Genomic DNA, 21,040 nt, shown 5'->3' with positions numbered 1-21,040 from the left:
TTTTATAGGCAGCAAAAGCAGTCAAACAAAAACAAATAACAATTTTTAACATAGCATAATGGTCGGAACGAGGTGCATTGCTTCAATTCCAAGATGGTATTATTGAATTTTGTAAACCTCTTTCAATCAGTAGCCTTAGCCATGGAGTTCATTCCATACACGGCAAAAATAATCCGTGCTACAGCGGCAGATTGACAAAAGGCAAAACATATTAAATTGTAGATAATCTATTTTTTTTCACCTGTAACATCCACCTTTAGAGCCTGAACTCGACATAAAATTTTGTTCTCTACAATGAAAATATACTTTTAAAACGAGAGAACACGTTCAAATGGTATATAGAACAATGTAAAGCTAAACGAAAAAAACGAATCATAAAAACACACAGATATTACATACATCTGCATTTAATTGCAGTGATCACACTATTTTCAGAGCTCACTCAGTTCAGGTATTGGGAATTCCTGTCACTCCTCCTGTAGATTTCGATTCATATGTTGCCAAAGTGGGGAAAGTAGCAGTCTTCATATTGGATGCTGCATTGGGTTGCTTCGTTGTCAAGAAATCTAACTTATATATTACATTTCCTCGTAGTTTCTGAACATATGAGCTGGTGATATATATGACACCTTTACTTGAACACAACATTACCACACTTGATAAATTCCGTCATAGATTTTAACGTAGGATCAGTGCCAGGTGTAGAGAAAGTACGTGAGTACCTATTTATTACCTGCCACAAGTGTATTAGTTGAAGGATTTTGCAGACAATTACATTAAAAATGTCAAAGTGTAGTTAGTTTGCCTACGTTTCTTTTGGCGTAATTTGGACGTAATTTTTCACTTCGAATTGGTTTCTGATAATAATTGAAACAAGCAAATATACTTGTCGAAAACAAATGTAGTTCCCGCATGAACGTGACTATCAAGTTTCTACATGAATATCAATCAGACCTATGCTCACTTTAATTAATATGCTTCTTTATACAGTCACATCTGACGTGTAGTGTATGTATAGACCACAGGGTTGCAGTTCTAAAATAAACCGGAACTCGATGAATCATAGAAGTGCATTAAAAAGTGTTTTAAGAAACAGAAAGTATGATATATAGTATAAGAAAGTTATTTTCTGTTGCTCCATCAATGTTCATACCTTCATTCAGCGGCATGATAATGTTCAATACATAAACGATAATGTCTCTGACGTTGTTCTGTTATTGATAATAAATGTTTAAAATTTTAACAAACACCATATATATAGTTATATAACTCGAATTTTTCAATAAATTGAAAAGACTATTAAACAGTAGCTAAAATCATTCTATTCCACGCTTTACGATAATATGGAAATTATTCTTAATTAGGTAATCCACAGAAAAGATTTTACTCAGTCTGCTTATTGAAGTCGGGGATGTACTTGGCCGTTAAACCATCGTAGTACACATTTTTTACCTTTTGCGGAAAACAATAGTATAGTATTTTAACAAATCTCTACATTAAGAGCTCCATCAAGTATCATGAAGTGCGGGTCGAATTCCCAGAAATGTCAACACTAGCACAGACAGCATTGTCCATGCGTTTATAGAAAGTTTACACTCGTTTCATTCGTGCAGCTAAATAATAAATCGGCGTTCAGTTAGTAAAATCAGTCTTCTGAAAAGGTTAGTAACTGAAAATAAATAATAATATTATTTAAATTCAATAAGTAGTGCCTTTGCTACTTACTAGTGGTGCAATATTGTCTGAAGTGGGATAAACGCATGACCCTCAACCATACTAATTACTCCAAGGTAACTTACTTTCTTTATATAATTAAAGTGTAGTTTAAAGAACTGCCGTACCTTCTGACCCATGATCGAATAGGGTTGAGTAAATGAAATTTGCCATTGAAGCTGAAAACCACCGTTGTAAACCGGGCAAGCTTGACTATGAAAGTTCACTGTGTTAAAAAGTTAATAATAAGCAGCTTCGCAAGAATCTACGGTAAATTACAAGGCTAAATATGCGGAGTAATTTTTTCAGAAGATAAATACATTCTAATAATCGTTATTTTTTATGTCTGATACTTTTGTCATATACATAACAGTTAATTTACTTATCTTTTACATCGGCTTCAATAGTAAGCCTCCAGTGATCCCTTTTCAGACTGTTTTCTTTCAAATTTGTTCGGTTTTATTAGAATGGCTTTCACATTTTAAATAAATTTTAAAAATAAAAGTGACGACCTTAGGAACGGATTTTGCCTGTGCCGAATATTTGAAACAGAGTTCTCTTAGCAGAGGCAGTCGTTCTGAATGCTTTCACAGGTGGCGCTGTTGTCATGCTTATTCAGCCAGGGACCGAAGCCCTCCCGTTACTAGGAAACGAGACCTTGTTCTCCTTATCCCCCAATATAACTCCAGAAATAGTCGAACGTGCCGTATATCCAGGAGGGCCGTGGACAGAAAGAATAACTACGTTTGGTTTTATCGAAAGCCATATTTCCAATGGAGCGACGATAAGCGGCTAGCATGTTCCGATAGAGTGTTATCGCTTTTTAGCGATTGGGACTATCTTTAGATGCACAGGAGTAGTTAGTTAAAAGCGTGGTATCGGTCAACATCAGACCACGACAATCAGTGACTAGCATCGGCTGCGGCTTCAATCATGCAGACACGGCGGCGTTTGAGTGCTAACTGTGTTGCAGTAGCTAAGATTCGACGTAATAAGGTTTTTGAACTTCGATCACAGAAGTGTTATCGTCATCAAAAGGTTTCGTTACTTTCCGTCGTCGTGCTGCTCGTTTTGTCAACACTGTGCTTTTTCTTTCGGACCACGGTAGCCAACCCTGATGCGAAACGACTGTATGATGACCTGATGAGTTCTTACAACCGACTTATTCGGCCTGTAGGCAATAACTCCGACAGGCTCACTGTCAAAATGGGACTAAAACTGTCTCAACTCATTGACGTGGTACGTATTGGTAGCTATTTTTATATTTTTTGCCATTTATGTAATATGCTTACCCTAAAGAAGACGCCAGGTACGGACTATAGTTGGCACTTTATTGTAATGTGTACTTATGAAAGGCTGATTTTAAATAAATAACATTGCACATATTTACTTTCAATATGCACCCACACCTATATTAATTTACAGATAGATTAAACGTTGGCCATTATATACTAATACCAAGGCGACGATGAAGGCATATTATCTTGGTGACCTATAAGACAGCCAAGCTGAATTTGTTAGTTATATTATTAACTTACTGTAATAAGCTAATCATCACTTTGTCAGTGTTCCGAAGGCCAAACAGTACACTTGCGTTATGCACAGGAATGACAACGTTTAAGTGCAAAATACACTTTGCTAGCTGGATAATTTTGCCACATATTGCTAACTGCTATAATTGCTTTAGCGTAATCTCGAAACTCTCTGCTTGAGAGGTCTCATGAACATATGTAAATGCACTATCAAATATAACCGATTAAAAAAAGATCCGAGTTTTCTGTCTGAGGCAATTGGCGGTTGTCACAGAAACGTTGGTTGTAAAATACATAAAACAGATAAAAAGAACAACCGCTAGAACAGGCACCTTGTTTTTATCTATAGAATTTTACCATAAAGCCTGCTTTCCAATGACTCGTAAAATAGAGAGGATAATTCAATCGAATTTTGCGGCAGCTTGGCATAGATTTTATGACGGCCTCTGAGCAAGGAAGTTCTGTTTCGAGCTTAAAGGTGAACTGTGTATCAAACAATATAGACACCTATCACGCTCTACAATATCATCTAAAGGGCATTAAGCGCATATTCAAGGTGGTTAATTTTATGCAATTTGCAACCGTGAGTAAACTGGTATATATAAACGCAGACTGATTGCTCATCGTTATTTTTCTTAGGTCTAAAAAAATTTAGCAGTAAACCAGTGGATTATCTGTTGGCGAGCTAGCTTTGAATTGTTGTACTTTTCGTTTTGTTTTAATTCTTTGAAACCTCTACTCTCTAATGTCAAATCGTCTTTTTGATTTGCTCAACATATCAACTTATTTCGTCGACAGAGTACTTAATTATAAACACGACATATTTACCTAAGTTTATCTAATATTGTTATTATTCGGGTTTTCTAGATGTATTGCTTTTGTTAGGATCTTAGGGATATTCAAATTATGTTGAAGCAAAACAACTCTTACTACATGATTAAAAAAGGTATCTGAAATATTTTTAACGTAAGTGTACAATACAACAAGAATGATTACTCGTATAAATAATAATCACATTATAAGATCACAAGCTTAAAAAGATTTGAAATATGCCAGGCATTCATTTACCGTTCAATACGGACCACTTATTCAGCTAAAATACTCCATGAATTGCTTGCATGCACATTAAAAAAAGGCGATGTCATTTTAGTTCATCTTTAAGTGGATCCTTTAATAGAGATATCTCGTAAGATAATTATCTTCGCCCAAGTATTAACAAACCTTTCCCTCTCTCTTCTACAATTATTATTATTGTGTAAATAGCACAAAATTTTACACACGTTTAAACTTCGAAGAGACAATTTTTACATTCAGGACCTAACAACAGCCAACGAATATGGTAATAATTTATGACAGAAGCATATTCTTATTGCTCATTATTGACGATCAACGGATGAGTACGAAAGAACAGTGCTCAAGCTGCGGATAAAGTAGGAACGTCTATTCAGAAATTAACAAGATCAAATAATACCAAAGCACATCACCCTACGGTAGTAAAATAGAATAAGATGCCCACAACGCGTAAACAAACGATTCTTAGATGATTTCTAAATCATATCCATCCTATGACTGCCTACAGTGCGTACCACCATTTCTATTAAGCGAAACTGATTGGCGTTATGAACTATGAACCACGTAGAACAAAAACAATGTCACTGCGGTACTACGCAGATTAAATCATGTGTTCTGAAGGTTTAATCATCTATCCAGGGCAAATCACCTGTTTGAACAATACTTGGTGGATGTAACTATGAAAATCAAATGTGCAAACTTACCATTTAATCAAAATCTCTACGAACACTACGAAACACTCTATGAACAATCACACATACAGGGATTCAGTGATGCTACAAACAACAAGAAATGAGAAGCATTTTTCAAAAAAGTACACCAACATAGCTAATTCGAAACAACACAGAACAAGCAAAATTAGCGGCATTCGCGGCTTCTTGGAACGGCGACAAATCCGTGAAAATTTTACTTTCCGTCAGTGCTTCCAAATTATATGCCTGGGCCAATACTAATGGAGTAAAAAAGGAGAATGGCCTAGAAGTTTCGGATTTCCCCATTCACCATAAAAACAATTTACTCTCACTTATCTACGCGGCAAATCCACGTTGGGGAAAATCTACTACTTGAGACTTCTACTTTATCATATTGGACGACCTACATTTTTTATTCGTTGAAAACGCATGAAATAGTTTCTCTCACTAAAGTTTAAGGAGTTTGTATGCACAAAACGAGCTAGTGACAGAAGCTTATGGAGGATGCGGAGCAAACCCAGCTGCCGCAGGAAATTCCAGATCTTTTTGTGACTGTGTTAATAACGGGAGAAGTCACAAAGCTCTAAAGCATGTGGAACACTCCAAATAACGCGTTGGCTCAGGATTATACTCATAAGGACCGACTGTTGAAACAATATGATTCTTCCTATCGGTGACATGCGTCATGAAAAAGCCTTTATATACCTTCAACTTAAGGGACTAGTACGAAATTAGAAGACTTCAATCTGTCAGCCTCAGAATATCAATACCAGGATAATGAAAACTAACAGGAATTTCGGTACAATATTGTGAAACAGAATGAAATATCTATAAACTACTTGTAAATGACTAAAAAAGACAATTCCACAATGAGGTTGATAATCGCAAAGACAATGGTTCAATAATTTTTGGCGACATTTCAAGAGGAACAAGTAAAACCAAAAATATCGTCATTTTGGACGAGTTGCTATAGTTTTATCTAAAGGAAATCAGCAACAAGAGATGAAATCGGTTAAATCAATACTTTTTTCACTGGGTGCTTTTTTTAATCATATGAAGCGTAATTTGGGCACGTTACTGTTTTTTGCAGCTTCTGCATTTTTTTGTCTTGTTTACAGGAGTTTGTGACGGTGTGTTCATCAGACGGCTATATTTTGGTTGGATTTTTATCGAAAAATGTAGAGACAAAATAGTAGCCGGTTGTTTAAATGGAGGTCTAAGTAGGAGGGAGGGTCTCCCGTGATACTGATCAAAGGTTCTCACTGAGTTTAATCAAAATGCAGTGTATATTCCTGTACCTAACATGGGTAATTTGTCGTAAAAATCGTCAAAAACCTCACGTGTCGCTCACGTGACACTAAAATGAAAATGCGTCTCGAGCCACTTTTGACTGCTCTTTTGAGAAAATTCTTGAGAATTATCAATTGGTAAGCCGTATCGGTTGCTATGGCAAATACTTCTGGGGAACAATTTTTTTCCGAAAAAACTGTCTAAAAGGTTTTCAGAAAGGAACATCAAAATATTGAAAACATCCTTTCTACGCAATCTACCATTTTGCTGTATATCTCGGCGGATTAAGTGAAAACGCAATACATCCCCCTATAGTTAAAATAGATATTTTGGCTCGAAAATAAATGGTAATAAACTAAAAAAATAAATTTCGTAATGTTTCGCGTTAATGAAAATAAGGTTAGAATTTTTCACATGGAGCTGTATGTAAAGAGATACTCTATGGTACCAACGGAAAGTTTTCGATGGGCCGAATTAAATGTGATTATATTTTCAATACCTAAATCTTAATTTTCGCGTTGAAAATACAATTTGGATGGTGAAAACAAAGTATTGTACATAAAAAGAGTTGCTCATGGCTCCAGTCGGTCAGTCGATAACGCGAACGATAGATGCATTTATACATAAAATTGATATTTTAAAAATAGGTCGGCGTAAAATAGGTCGAAAAATGGAAGGCTAAAAGTTTTTCGAAAAATATCGAGAAATTATATAAATGGAAAGATTACAATAAAAGTAATAAGATTACGATGCTATAGTAGTCTTATTACTTATGTTGCTGTAATTTTATTACCCCTTTCTTTTTGCAATTAATAGGAGAACTAAAATACCTATAAAAACCATATGGTCTGCGCTAGGTAAATGTACAGAGTTAATTTTATACGGACAAACTTTTATGTATTTATACTGAAAATCCTGAAGTCTAGCTCAGCTGCTTCTTCAAGCAGTAAAATAGATGCAGGGCGTTAAGGGACTTATCGAAATAAAATGACGAGGTTACTGGAACATTTATTCTACCACGGCAACCAATTGTGGAAGAGAGTTATAGAATAACTGCGTCAGATTATTGGACGCAGAATAAGACTCAATCAAGAAAATTTTCTGTGACCAAATGATGCAACAGGATAACAGAATTAATACTCCAGGGTCTCAGGAGAGGTACAACCGGACGGCTACAAAGGTTCTGCACTGCAATCGAGCACTAATTAATGTTATGGGTTGCGCGTGCCTAGATCAAATGCTAGAATAGGCAGAAAACTGCAACGTGCCAGCAAGAGTATTGGAACATTCCACGACGAGTTACGTGGAACAGCGTAACTGCGACAAAATAAATATCGCTAATAGATTTAGTTGACCAGAGGAATAGAGTTACTGCCACAGGTTAACACAACTGATACTGCAAGATTTCGGAAAAACTGGAGCTGGATGTTGTAGGTCTGTAATTGAATTATAGACTAGAGGTAATGTAGATGAAATTTATTGATGTGAAATACCTGCTGGTGTATATTATAGCTTACGTTAGCCAGTTATAAGACTAACTAATCTGGTTAATTTTATTAATAGGAAAACAGGCGCGGAACGAAGAAAACCCTGAAACTAAGTGAACCAAACTACTTCTACGCCTTAGCATTAAGTAAATAGAGTGGAGTTAGTATATTAATGTCTGATACATTCCATTTTTAACTGCTGTAACACAGGCGGCTATCTGGCGACCTGTAGTGTGTTTTCCGCTATATTCCACTTAAAATATTCAGCGTATAAAAAAATATATCTAATTATTTTGTTCTATGTAACTTTTGAAAGCAATGGTATCTTTTGATAACGATTTCCGATTTTATTTTACAATCTAACGCACAGAAAATAATCTATGAAGAAAGCATTAAGTAGCAAGACAGTGCTGTTTGGACGAACATAATAATTACTATCTTTTTTGAGGGAATTTCAATAGTTGAGGTTTGAATAGTTGGAAATCGGCTAATTGTTCAAGGTAACTTCATGTGCCTTTATGGTATGGTGATCTAATTTTGCTTTCAAATTTAAGATAGACCTTTCAAGTATAAAAATTGCCGTTTGGTTTTAAGCAATATTGCATATGCAATCTATCGATATTTCTAAAGGGTTGTATCCAACACGACCTTCTGAATTGCTTTCTATCCTTACATAGTTTGCACAAAAAGTATACGGTATGCTCATATATATATATATATATATATATATATATATATATATGAAGGTAGAAAAGTCCGACCGATATTACTCTGCATCTTAATCTCAATTACTAAGCTTTATATATATATATATATATATATATATATGAGCATACCGTATACTTTTTGTGCAAAATATGTATATATACTTATATATAAAGCTTAGTAATTGAGATTAAGATGCAGAGTAATATCGGTCGGACTTTTCTATCTTCATACATGATACCTTGTTTTTTCATATAATAGGAGTGTCAATACCTACAAACATTTTTATTCACTATAGCCCCAATTCGCTTACTTACTTAAACCGCTCATGGGCTCGTTTCAATATTCGCTTTGCAATTCTATAGATGCCTTTTTAGTAGCACAAACTAATTAGTCGAATTAGTCAAGACTTCTCATTGGCGTTTTGTTCAGTGCGAAAACATTGGATACGAACTAATTTCTGCTCAAATGCTGAAAATAGTGCACAGTTCTCTGCCAGGATGTTTTCTATCTTGTTTCAGAAAAAAATTTCTTCTTTTTCTCTTCAAAAATACTAAACAAACGCACGCTCGCAATGACAAAGGTTCTGGAAAAGGTTGACTTACTATAAATGCCCTACGCTCACATATCATGTATTAAATTCGAATGATAGGATCACACATAACGACCCAACGGGCTCAAAGTTTTCGGACAAGTACACCAAAACTAAGTTCTGAGGAGAAAATTCTAGCGCGCTTTAAGTGCATTTACTTCACCCCTTATGCAAAGCTGGGCTGCGAGTATAAGAGTGACCAAAGCTCAGCAAAAAAAGCGGAAGAGGACTAAATTAGCCGCAAAATAAAACTTTTTTCGACCCCGACGAAAGTAAGAGAGCTACTGAAAAAGTGCCCATCTGTACAACGAATCTCGTGAACGTAACTAGCGGATAGGCCGCGCCGTGAGAAGCACACAAAAGTGATGGCCATCATAATAGAGTAAACAGAATGGAAATTCTTAAATTATTTTCAAATTTTTTAGGTTTTTGGCATAATGGGAACTAACCAAAATCTGTCACGGATAATCGCGGGCACAGTCATTTAAAAAAGCACCGGGTAGCCTCTTTTCAAGCCCTAACTCAAGTTCCCTTTTTGACAGGTACAAATTGAGATCTTGATTTTTTTCGAGACTATAGTATTTTGGTAACAACAGTTGATTGTAACTGAAAAACACCTAGGGTGTGAAAAAGAGTCGCCGTTTGATGTACCAAGCACAAAAGCTGTTGTGTTAGAAAATTGAAAGTCACTCGGTAGAACAGATAAAGCACAGTATTTCGATTTTTTTTCAATCTTTTTGTGTTATCAGGGTAGAGAGGGTAAAAATATTGACAGATGCGGCCGCTCATAGCAGTGCCGAATGACTGTTATTTCGAAAAGTCAATAGATTGGTTGAACCTTTCACCTAGAATGAGAGGGCAGCAAAATATCAAATTTAAAAATAATTGCATTATTGGAGCTCAAAGGAAACATAATCACGAACAACGATATAAGGATATAATTAAAGATGATAAATGAATCCCAAGTAGATACTCTTAAATACTGTGTGCTGACTAGGTTTCCTCAACGGAATAACAGTTCCGCAACAGATATCTTGACTTTGGGATCGCCAGGAGGCCCCAAAGTAGCTAACAAACGTAGGGATACTGCAGACTTACAGGAGAGTAATGTGAGGCGAACGGGCCAGTTGTATTATATAACGTCAAGGGCACTCAGTCGGACCTAACAGAACTTAACGACATGTACAAAGGCACGTAGGAACCGATGGCGGGATGGTGTTACTGCTGGTAGAATTCATCGAAAAACATCAATTTGGAGAGAAAGAAGGACGGAGAGACAAAAGACCGAAGATTTTGATAAGTCTAAGCAATAAATACATTAACAGCCATAAATAGAGAGCATTGCAAAAACGGCAAAAAAGTAAAAGATGCGTAAATCAGATACGCAATATATACATTTAAGCTGCTAGCAAAAAAAGAAACCCCTAAGCAAATTAAGAAGAAAAGCTGAAAAGGTGCAATGAGGCTTCCAAGACACGAAAAATACTGGAAGGGTAGAGACAATATTGAAAGAGAATCAACCAAGTATAATCTTTAGGAAAATACAGGCCGTGAAAACCAGTATCATCTGAGACAGGAAGAGCAAAACAGTCCTTATACAGAACAAAAACGGTAGAGACAATTACCTGACTAGATCCTTCATCCAATTTCTACTAGCAGCTACACATCGAGGAGAGATTTATGTTCGCGAGGTTATCCCTTGGGGGTCTGACTAAAAACCTGAATATGGCTGACACGAAAATAGATCAATAAATCCGCAACGACGAGTGGGAGAATAGTTGCGGCAAAAATAGGCGAGTAAGAGATAATAATAGCAACCAATTGGTTCTTAAAATACTTAAAGATAAAATTGGAAGAAAATTCTTTAGATCAACAACGGCGAAGGAAGGTAATGTTGCATATCATAGAACGAGTAGATGTTAAGGAAAACAAAGAAAGGAGTAGAATACTGCGCGAACGCAGCGCTGTGAATTAAATTGGCGCTAGCCGCAACGGTACAAGGGATGTGAAAAGACTGGATTTTAGTAGAATCAGGCAGAATAGAGAACCAAATCGTTTAGCTTTTACGTGTCACCAAAGACGGGCTTCGAAGATTTTGAAGACTTTTTGGATAACTTCTGTAAGAAATTAAAAGACGCAAGGGTAGAAAGGAAAATATGTTTTGGGAAGGAAAATTCAATATAGTAGCAATAGAATAGGGAATACAACAATATGAAATACGACATAAGCAAGATAGAAGTGGTCAAGACGATCCTGCCATTTTCAGCTCCGCGAGATGCGCACAGACGGTTACCAATGGCTATAGCAAAATCAATACCTACGATGGTAGACGGCATGGTCGAATATGAGCAGAGGTGTAATCAAGGGGCCGAGTTAACAGGTGGAATTCTAAAGAAAAAAAAATGAAATCATGAACAAAATAAAAGGAGTGTTATGCAAAATACAGACCATTATGGTTACGGGTATCAGTTTCGACTGGTATAAGATTGTGATGCTTTGATTCATAATGTGAAATCTTAACTAAGCGATAGCATCACCCTTTCCAGCAAGACATATCAAAAAATTATTGATGGAAGTGTCCCAAAAATGACAGGAATCACCAAATCAACTGAAACTAAAATGCGTTTACAATTTTACTCGGGGTTGGTGCCCTATGACATTCAAAACGCTATGCAGAAAGTATAATGGAAAATAAAAGGCGAAGAGTCAGTCTTTTTTCAAAACAGACCCCACAAATATGTGAAATCTGATTTTGTCTTCATTATTGCAGGTAATATTTATCATTCCTTAGATTTACTGGACTACAAAGATCGTTTCTAGAAATTTTAAAAGAAGCCGATTTGGTTAACGTAGTGACAGCCCACGATTCCAAAGAAAAAGTCTGGCTGAAGTTCTCTTGAACTACGGACTACGAATCGCATTAAAAGACCTGTTAAGATAGATAAAAATATCCGTTAAAGGCAAACAAAGGGTTTAAAGGGTATTTAAGGAAGACAATATGGATTTTCTAAGCAAATGACCAAAAACACCAAGTAAAGGGTAGACTAGCAAGCTTGTCTGTCCGAGACAACTAAACATACACTCAAAGTCGCACGTATCCATAAGGGGTTGCCGGTAGAAGAACAACGGAAATAAGCTGGCTAATCCTCAGTGTTTTGCGGATCGCGTATTCACCTGGCTGGTAATAAGATGGTACACGCGACTCGCCCATATATACCTTATCAGACAATCTAGACGTTTCGAGACCTGATCGATAAACCCGTATCAATTTCGTTTCTTGGTGGTCCGCTAATGACAGTTCACGGCCTTACTAATTAACAACAGGAACCAGTTTTCGCTAACGAAAGTATTAGTTGAGTTTGGCCGTCCCGCGGCTGACCGAGCAGGTATTTACAAGACACTATCTTCTAATGCTTCTATAGCAAGTCCCACCAAGTCATCCTGTTTACCGGCGTATCTCGACCGCCGCTTGAGGGACCACATACCCAGATGTTGCTGCATTTAGAAAGTATATTGCTGTGAAAAGTCTAGTAAAGCGGATTAGATATTGCTTGCTGGATTCAGTCGTATATTATAAGTTGCCTACCAGACTACGTAACTAACGAGACAACTCAACCGGATAGTCGATCATAGTAGTTCACTCGGCTGATGTCCCCGGACTTACAGTAACATAGTTCGACAGCGCAGCGATATTTTTGGGCATATAATTCCGAGCTTGCAACAAATGGACTGGCTATGGTGTTATGCGTCACAAAGTACACGATGCTAAATGGATATAGAAGATATTGACTAATGTTTGATGTCCCTGACTCGTTGTAAGCATCGTGATAGTTATCCGCCTGAGCATCAATAACAGCCTTTCTAACAGTGCTACTTCCCAAGCTATTATCTGCATTTGGAAGTAGCAAATTTAAATTGGGCCTTTGTTAAACAAAGCAAAAGAAGAGACAGTCGTTCTCAGCAAAATTCACCTGCATGCAAACTGTAACAATGTCAAGAAAAACGGCAGTGCTATACAGCTGAAGATTGACCAAAATATCAATCAAGTTCAAATTGATATTTGGTAAGATTCTGATCTATTGCGGCGGAAGAGCAGTTAAAAACAATATGTCAGTTGTTCGTCTAGCCTGTTGTAGTGATGCGGCATATAGTACAAGCCGGCCGCAACTTCAGGCAAAGTAAGCGACAAACTGACTATCTTTTCTGCGTGTCGCTTTGTAATAAAAGCCACCAGTTTAGGCCTAAAAATGCCATCTTGAGGTTACTTTGGGAACTCGGGAAGGGCCTGTTGCAAGCATATAAATGATATATACCGAATTGACTTGAGGCAAGAAAACGTTAGGAGCAGTCAGTAACTAGGTTAACAAAAAAATTTATGCGGCAATGTCTGCTTGTCAAGGCAAATTGTAGGTGCAGAAAACAATACCGTTTTGAGGCAATCGTGCAACGCTAACGAAGGCTTGAGCTCTTGTATTGGCTTTGGAAAATGCGGATTGTCAGATAGCTGAGTGACAATTTGACGAACTACGAAAGCAGGCATGCGAGGCAGACGAGGACCGAGACTGCGGCTGCGTACTCGTGACTGCATGAAATACGCAGATACAGTGAGGTGCCGAGTCTTCTTGGAGACAACAAGCATAACTGTTTGGTTAATAGTGGCCACAGTTTGCGAATTATGACTCGCTGCCTCTTCGGGGGGTGCATCAAGCTGCAATGATCATGCATTACACCTGTTTTATCTCTGTAACGTTTAATAGCGTTGTGCTACGATAGACTACTCAAGCAAAGCGAAGAGTGCTGTTGCGGACCTTCTCAGAATATATACGACCAAGCCTTGTAGCCAGCCTGAACCCCTACGGCAAATGTGACATGATAATTTTTATGATCTGGCAGTTTACTAGCGGTATCCAATGGCTTAAAATAAGCTAATGACTATTACTTTCCCTCATCGTCCTGCTGTTGTGATTCTTCTTCGGACTGCCAAGCAGTTAACTCTCAATAGCTCGTGTAATGACCCATTAATTCCAGCAATTCATTTGTGCGTCGAACCTGTCTTTTTCTCCGCCACATCATCACTTACTTTCTAGCGAAAACTGCCACTGCTACTCTTGCCGCAATTTCCGTCGCTTGAGAGTCACACAACCTCAAGGTCGGTTACATGAAAATTTTCAGTATAGTTAAATATTTTGGTAAAGTAACAAACAGTTTTCGTTAAACAGTATTACGGATAATAACTTCGTGGAGTACCGAAATCATCCATATGAAAAATAGACACTTTTACGGAAATGAATGGCACATTACGGGCAGATCATTCTCTAATCGCATTCTAGACACATTGACAATCTTCGCTAAAACTTGCTGGCGCTTCCTAATCACCCTCCCAGGATTCTCATCCAGAAAGCTCAAAGCTACTTCGTGGCCGGCGTGATTGATTGCTATTATTTCGATTATTGTTTTTGTGGTGCAATCTTAAAGCAAACTTGATTAATGCCACTAACCAATCTGTGCTCATAGAAGTAGTACGATAATCGATCTAATGTTTATATTACACTTTTTATGACCAATAGCACAGTTCGTCATCTTCAAATATGCTGCACATTTAATGCTTTTCCAGTGTCTGGGAAACGTTGGAACTAACGTCTAACGTCCAAATCGCGCCCTTAGAAATTACATGATTAAAAATTTGAAGCTTTGTTCGCTAATGTTTCAATGCGACTTGTTTTTGCTGGCACACTGATTAGCTGGATCAGGCTACAAGATTGGGCTGAGTTGAGAGTGTCTGGTAGCGACTCGCTGTACAATTAAATCGCACAAACGCGAGTTCAGTTCACTTAATAAGTACCACACAGTACGCACGTTGAGGCAAATGTTTAGCTCCTATGGGGCAACTCCACAAATTCTGAGACATTATTGGTCACATTATGTGTATCTGATAGGTTGTACCGGAATTGGTTGGAACGGATTGCCCAGTTAAATCCCATAGATTGCCAACGAGATCCTGTTGCTAGGTAGAAAGGGAAATAACATAACTGGGAAACAGGTGTAAGCGCACTTTTTCAGCCATTTAAATGCGTACAGTGTCACTAGCCATTAGTGATCAGTCGCATGATATTGGTCCAACAAATTTTATCATTACCAATAACATTACTTGCAGCGAAGGTTCTTGATTTTTGCGTGCAATATACACAGCACAACAATGAATACGGCTATGATTAGTGACTACCGACGAGTGACGGTCGGATATATTGTGCACTTATCACATGCGGGCTCAGAGTCTGGGCCAACACAGACAGAACCAAATAGGTCAATTTCACTATAAGTGAAATTTAAAATAGCTTAAGACCCGAATGTACTATGCTTGGCAACACCTGTTGGACAAACCAGTTTTGGAAATTGCCAAGGTTCTTAAGTTAGTTTACACGGTTCTCTGCTTGCTCGACACAATTATTGGCTTGGCGCGTAGCGGATGCTGGGTTTGTGTTGTTTCTTTATTAACGACGATTTGCGCTGGCTTACGAAGTTGACATAGTTTTGAAAGAAATCCTTGTACCAATCTAGAAGTTTGTTTAAATTGCCATTACCTTGTTCGTTAACCATGTGCTTCCACCCCGCTAGAAATATAAATGAGTCTCAGTTTTACGTAAGTATTCGACACCATTTGCAACTTTTTATCGATTGGAATTTTACTGCTCGTTATACGACGTCCATGTGGATGCTGATGATCCTATAATCATCCATTGTGGCTGCCCATACAATTTAATATTTGTTCTACCAAGGTGATCAGTATACAGCTCTTGTACCTTGCTTTCCACCGTCCGGTGCATGTGGAAGTCCATGATGTTGCTAATCGCGCATGTGTCAAAAAGAACGAAAAATTCTATTGTTCGCTTTACATTAACACGCAGTGTAGCATTTAGCTTGCGTTTAGGCTTCCGGTCTGGTGTGTCAGTCCGAAAGAACTTATCGGTACTCCTCAAACAGTTCTTCTCTTTGGACCATACTGACAGCTATTCTGTCTTGCTTGAACCTGCATACATTAGGAAAGTAATTGCTTTGCTACGTGCTTAGCACGTTTGACCGGTAGCTGCACACTTTTTTGTAAGTGTTAGCTCCTATATTATCTACACAACTTGATAGGTATCCGCCTGTATCTTGCGGGTCGCTACCTTGTCGCTACCCATGTTTTGTTGGATTTCACGATGACTGCGTCCTCAGATTGTTTATTGTGTTTTCTGCGGTTTTTTCCGTGATTTGTAGGGTTCATTCATTGTCTTCGTGTATGTCTAGGACAGGCATTGCTAATTCGATCTCTCTTTTCAGAATATTATTTCCCTTGGCATTGCTAGGCCAGTCTTTAAAATTGATTCGTTCCTGAGAGAGCTCCTCCCACTGTTCTCGTACGAGCACTTTTTCACCTACTGGCTCATACATTCCCTAAACTCTTCGACTATCCTACTTGGTGTTCCCCTGTGTCGTTTATGCAACATATGACTAAAATAGGACGTTCTTGTGGCATTTGAGATACTGGCAGGGTGCGCCAGTGAGTTCTTGGAATGCTGCTTATGGTTCTTGTTCATTCTGGTGGGCATAAGTTGGCGCCCGTCTCTACAGTGAGGCTATTTAAGAATATGCAATGTGCCTTTGAAAACTAACCGGAAGAGGCAGATCTGTCTGCTAGAATTTTCAGTGTATATGCCATTTATAAACCTGTAATCTGTGCAAGGCTTTAGAAAAATTGTCCAACTTTTTTGAACGTCATTCTCAATACTCATCGGTTAGGGAACGCCGGTTTCCGGTTTTCGCGTTCTGTTCAATTCATTGTCTTGTTTTGACTCACATTATCTTGTCTTTTGATCACAGCACTCCACTGGGTTATTCTTCCTGCTCTCTAAATTTCAGCAACAACCATCTTCACCGATACTGTGCGTAGGACTGCTATCAAATTGCACGAGAGTGATATCGCCCTTATTTTCTGCTCAAAATACGCATATGCTACAAATGGGGATATCAGATCAGCTTTGAAACGGATGTATCAGTATGTTATTTCTGATCTCAATCTCTTCACCTCCTAATAGAGTACCTAAAAACGATACGCCTGTTAAAGTAATCACCGTCAATTAGCGGTTCCTTCGACAACGGACGCTGACGGACTATGCTCCAGTCATCTTCGGGATTTGTTACCTTTAGCCTTTCGATCTGTGTTAGCCAGTCTACCTGTTGCGCTTACATCGGTTGTCGAGTTATAATCGACTGAGATCCGGGTAGACTGAAATAGGCGGACAATCTAATTCTAAGCATATAATAAAAAAAAAAAAAAAATTATTACTTTAGTGTTCTGAATGTCATAATCTAGTGTTTTCTAACGTTTCTTACGAAACCACTGCCCGTGTGCTAACATATGCATAAGCTTTCCGCTTTGGTCAGAACCAAGCTGAATTCTAAATTTCATACTATATGATACGTTTTTGATACCATATTATATCTAACCAAACCAGTCTTGGGAAATTTAGCTGAACTGAAAAAATCCACGTTTTGAAAGGAGCGTCAAAGCATACAGCTAAAGTGTTGTTTGGGCTATGACAGCTAACGATATTTTAAAACCGATTAGGAGTTAGTTACAAGCACGACTGCAAACGTATGAATTAGATATTAGCGCTATTAGCATAAAAAACCTTGGCGATCGAACTTCAGACTATGTTGGAGTACAGGATCGAGTCTATCAAACTCTTCCGAATTGCCCCACAAATTTTATGTGACTCTGTTTTTAAGAGAGCTAAAAACAAAGATCAAAATAAGAGATAAAAATCGTACATGCTACTTTTAATATATTTTTAGGAAATGAAATTTTTTACAGCGTATTCTGAAAAATGGTACGACATTTTGAGAACCCTAATTTTTGTTCCGAAAATTGCGATACAAAGCACGTCGTAGAAAAAAGAAAGCATTTTTAACCATGTCTGAACATTTAACCTACAGGACGGTTCAAGCAAAATGCGATAACTTATTCCACAAAAATAAAACGAGTTTAAATTTCTAAATTGGTAATGTAGCTTTAGTAAGGAAATCTGTTAAGTAAAGGTATTTCTCAAGTTCCGTGTACAAAAAAAATTCTACAAGGCAATCTAACCTTAAATTAATCAGTAATCTTTTTATTTCCTAAATGTAATGAGTAATAATGTTAGAATTTAAATTGCTTTCCAGCGGGTGTAGAACGCATTACCCATCGCGGAGGTATCAGTAACAGTATGTTTCTACTCTTTGAGAAAATATCCTCAAAAATCACGTCATGATTGCGTAGAACGCGATTCACGTGTCTCATAGGTTTGTGTTCAAATTATGAACTGTAGGTTTCTTCACCAGAGATTTCTAAAATCTACATACTAAACAATGTGTGCAAGATTTCACTGTATAGTCTCCAAAACTGCTTAGATAGAGGTATATACCTTTAAAGTAAAAGCCAAGTACCACCTTGCTCGTCGTAATGATTGAAAACTAACAGAGGTTCTTGCTTGTTTCAGAATCTTCGATCACAGATCATGACAACCAACGTTTGGGTTAATCAGGTTTGATTACATATTTATTATCTTTTATTATATGCTATTATATGGTATTTTATTATATGTTATTTTTTAAAATACTTTAATAGACGTTGGATCGTTCCATACTGAAAAGTGTTCGACAATGTAGTTATCCTACCATATGATACTTTATTGCTTGTATTCATTTTTAACGGAGAAAATTTCGTAAGATTGCGTTTTGACTTAGTATATCATTTATAAACTCTTATCTGTTTAAAATACACGCTTTACTTGTCGTAAAACTCAAGGGGAAGAAATTCCCTTAATATCTTCCCTACCGAAATATTTTTAGCATAATTGTTTACGTGGCAGATCATAGCTTTGTTCACTGAGATTATTTTAATTCATAGCTGTTAATGAATGGAAGGTTGTTCGACACTATTGTTGCTGTCTCTTTTGGACCGCACTGGGCGAACACGGCTTTACAGTCACGGCCAACCGAATTTAGTATACCACTATATTCGGGGTTTTTGCTATGTGTAAGGCTAAAACTCAAATTATGGGGCTAACCGGCAGCTTTATATGCAGGCAGCGTTGTGCTTTGCTTTTTATTTAAACGGGCTGTGAATACCGAGAGTTCTGTGACTTGAACGAGCCTTCAACATTAAGCAGTATCAGAGGCAACAACTCGAGTTGTTTTTTTTGAATGATTAAACATTTTTCTGTATTTTATGGAAAAGCCAACTTCAAACAAAATACAATACAGCGACAAAGGTTGGCAACAAATACAATTGGCATACAGAGACAGGAAGAGGGGCACTAGCGTCACGAAAACAGGACTACGGACCAGCTGCCCCTCTTGCTTTAAAAACATTTCAGCAACTATGATCATTTCGTGTCTTTTCGTGCCGTGAACTCCAAAATAAGGTGACAAGGTAATATCTAGATATGAATTATCCAAAACTTCGCCGTCATTTATGTGGGAATTTAAGTGAATTGACTGCAACACAACATGTATGTGTACACAACAAACTGAAGCAAAAAAAGTGCATTCATAGCATCTTTCCAGTTCTTAGTAATTCTTCAACTGTTTTAACTCTTTGTCTATTTGAAACAGAAGTGATGTGCTATCTATCAATTTTTCCACAATGGTTAAAATTGTTGTTAGTGATAAAGAAAATAACGTTTATATTATATATCACGCAAAATACAAAGGTGCTAGTACAGAGCCATGGGGAATGCTTCTCGGCATTGTGACAATGTAAAAAAAGACGTTCGCTATTCGTACGTGCATAATTGTATTCTGTATATAAAATGAAAATTAGTTGCAAGAACTGTTTTTTCTTTCAAAATAAGAAGTATTTCCAAAAGTATACCATGTTGTAACGAATTATAAATTTTAAAAACGTCAAAGAAGACACCAGCAAAGGCGTCGCCATACTTTGTTGTACGGCGAATGGGTTCTGTTGTGTCGCTGACAGCAAACACAGTAAATCAGTATTGACTTTATTTACGTCAAGTGCCTACGAAAAGGGCATCGTTCGTCATGTACATTGAAACTTTGTTCTTGATACATGTTCAAAAAATTCTGCCGTAAATCTTCTGAGACTAATGGTTCGATAGTTATTTGGATTAGACTGGTTGCCCTAGCTATTATATAATAATGGAGATCATCTAAGATGCCGCGAACGAAGTCAAGGAGTGGCATACTCATATAGATATCCGCCTATATGCTAATAATACTATTTTACTCAACAAAATAAGACCATTTTCACCTTCGGAATTTAAAACGTGCATAGGTTTTGATGCACACTGGAACGAGATTGAGGCAATGAAAGGTCTATCACTAAGTCAGACTCAGCAAAACTAGATGATCGGACGGTTAAACCCATTCAGATTCTTAGGCATGACAGTGACACACGTAAGATTAGAGATGTGAAACAAGCTCGCAGTAGCCACTACAACAGAAAAGTCGGCTAGGCTTTTCTGAAAGGCGATGCTGACCATCTGTTATCTGAAAAAAGTTTCCTTTGCATCTTAGCGAGTGCCATTATTCTGGAAACACTTGAATATGACGCAGCTTCGTAACCTCGACCATGTACAACGTGCAATACCAAAGCGCGTTTCAATACCCCTATATTTGTCCATCCTTCAAACTTATATCCGTAAAAAAAACTGTTACATCAAGCATTTTCGTTGTTCAACCTTGTCGACAATCCCGGTAATTAATTTAATATCAGCATTGTAAGCTTCGATTGTTCTTGTCTGGGAGGTGGTTGAAGCAAATCTAAGTAGTAAAACCTGATAAGAGACCAGCCCAAATTTTAGCTTTTCTTCTTTAAATGCAATAACCAAAGAAAATTACCCAACGTTTCTAATAAGTATTTCAATTAATCGAAAATAGAAAGAGCGAAATGCTGATCACAGAAGCTGAGGTTCC

The 21,040-nt window shown here is 37.4% G+C and overlaps 1 protein-coding gene across 6 annotated transcripts in view; it reads left to right on the top strand.

Moving 5' to 3' along the window:
• LOC111252572 (acetylcholine receptor subunit alpha-like 1) overlaps positions 1-21,040 on the top strand; it is a 71,350-nt gene that overhangs the window by 22,024 nt on the left and 28,286 nt on the right. For 2 of the 6 annotated variants that reach the window (XM_086973800.1, XM_086973802.1), the window contains exon 2: positions 18,601-18,645. In XM_086973800.1, coding sequence (XP_086829926.1) covers positions 18,601-18,645 — 45 coding nt within the window. Of the gene's footprint in view, positions 1-2,355; positions 2,953-18,283; positions 18,404-18,600; positions 18,646-21,040 lie in introns of those variants that run through there. The other 4 variants (XM_086973801.1, XM_022810722.2, XM_022810721.2 and 1 more) reach the window with 4 other exon arrangements.

Source organism: Varroa destructor, unplaced genomic scaffold (assembly GCF_002443255.2).
Source record: "Varroa destructor unplaced genomic scaffold, Vdes_3.0 BEIS01000006.1, whole genome shotgun sequence".
NCBI lineage: Eukaryota > Metazoa > Arthropoda > Arachnida > Mesostigmata > Varroidae > Varroa > Varroa destructor.
This window is presented reverse-complemented; position numbering and strand designations above follow the sequence as displayed.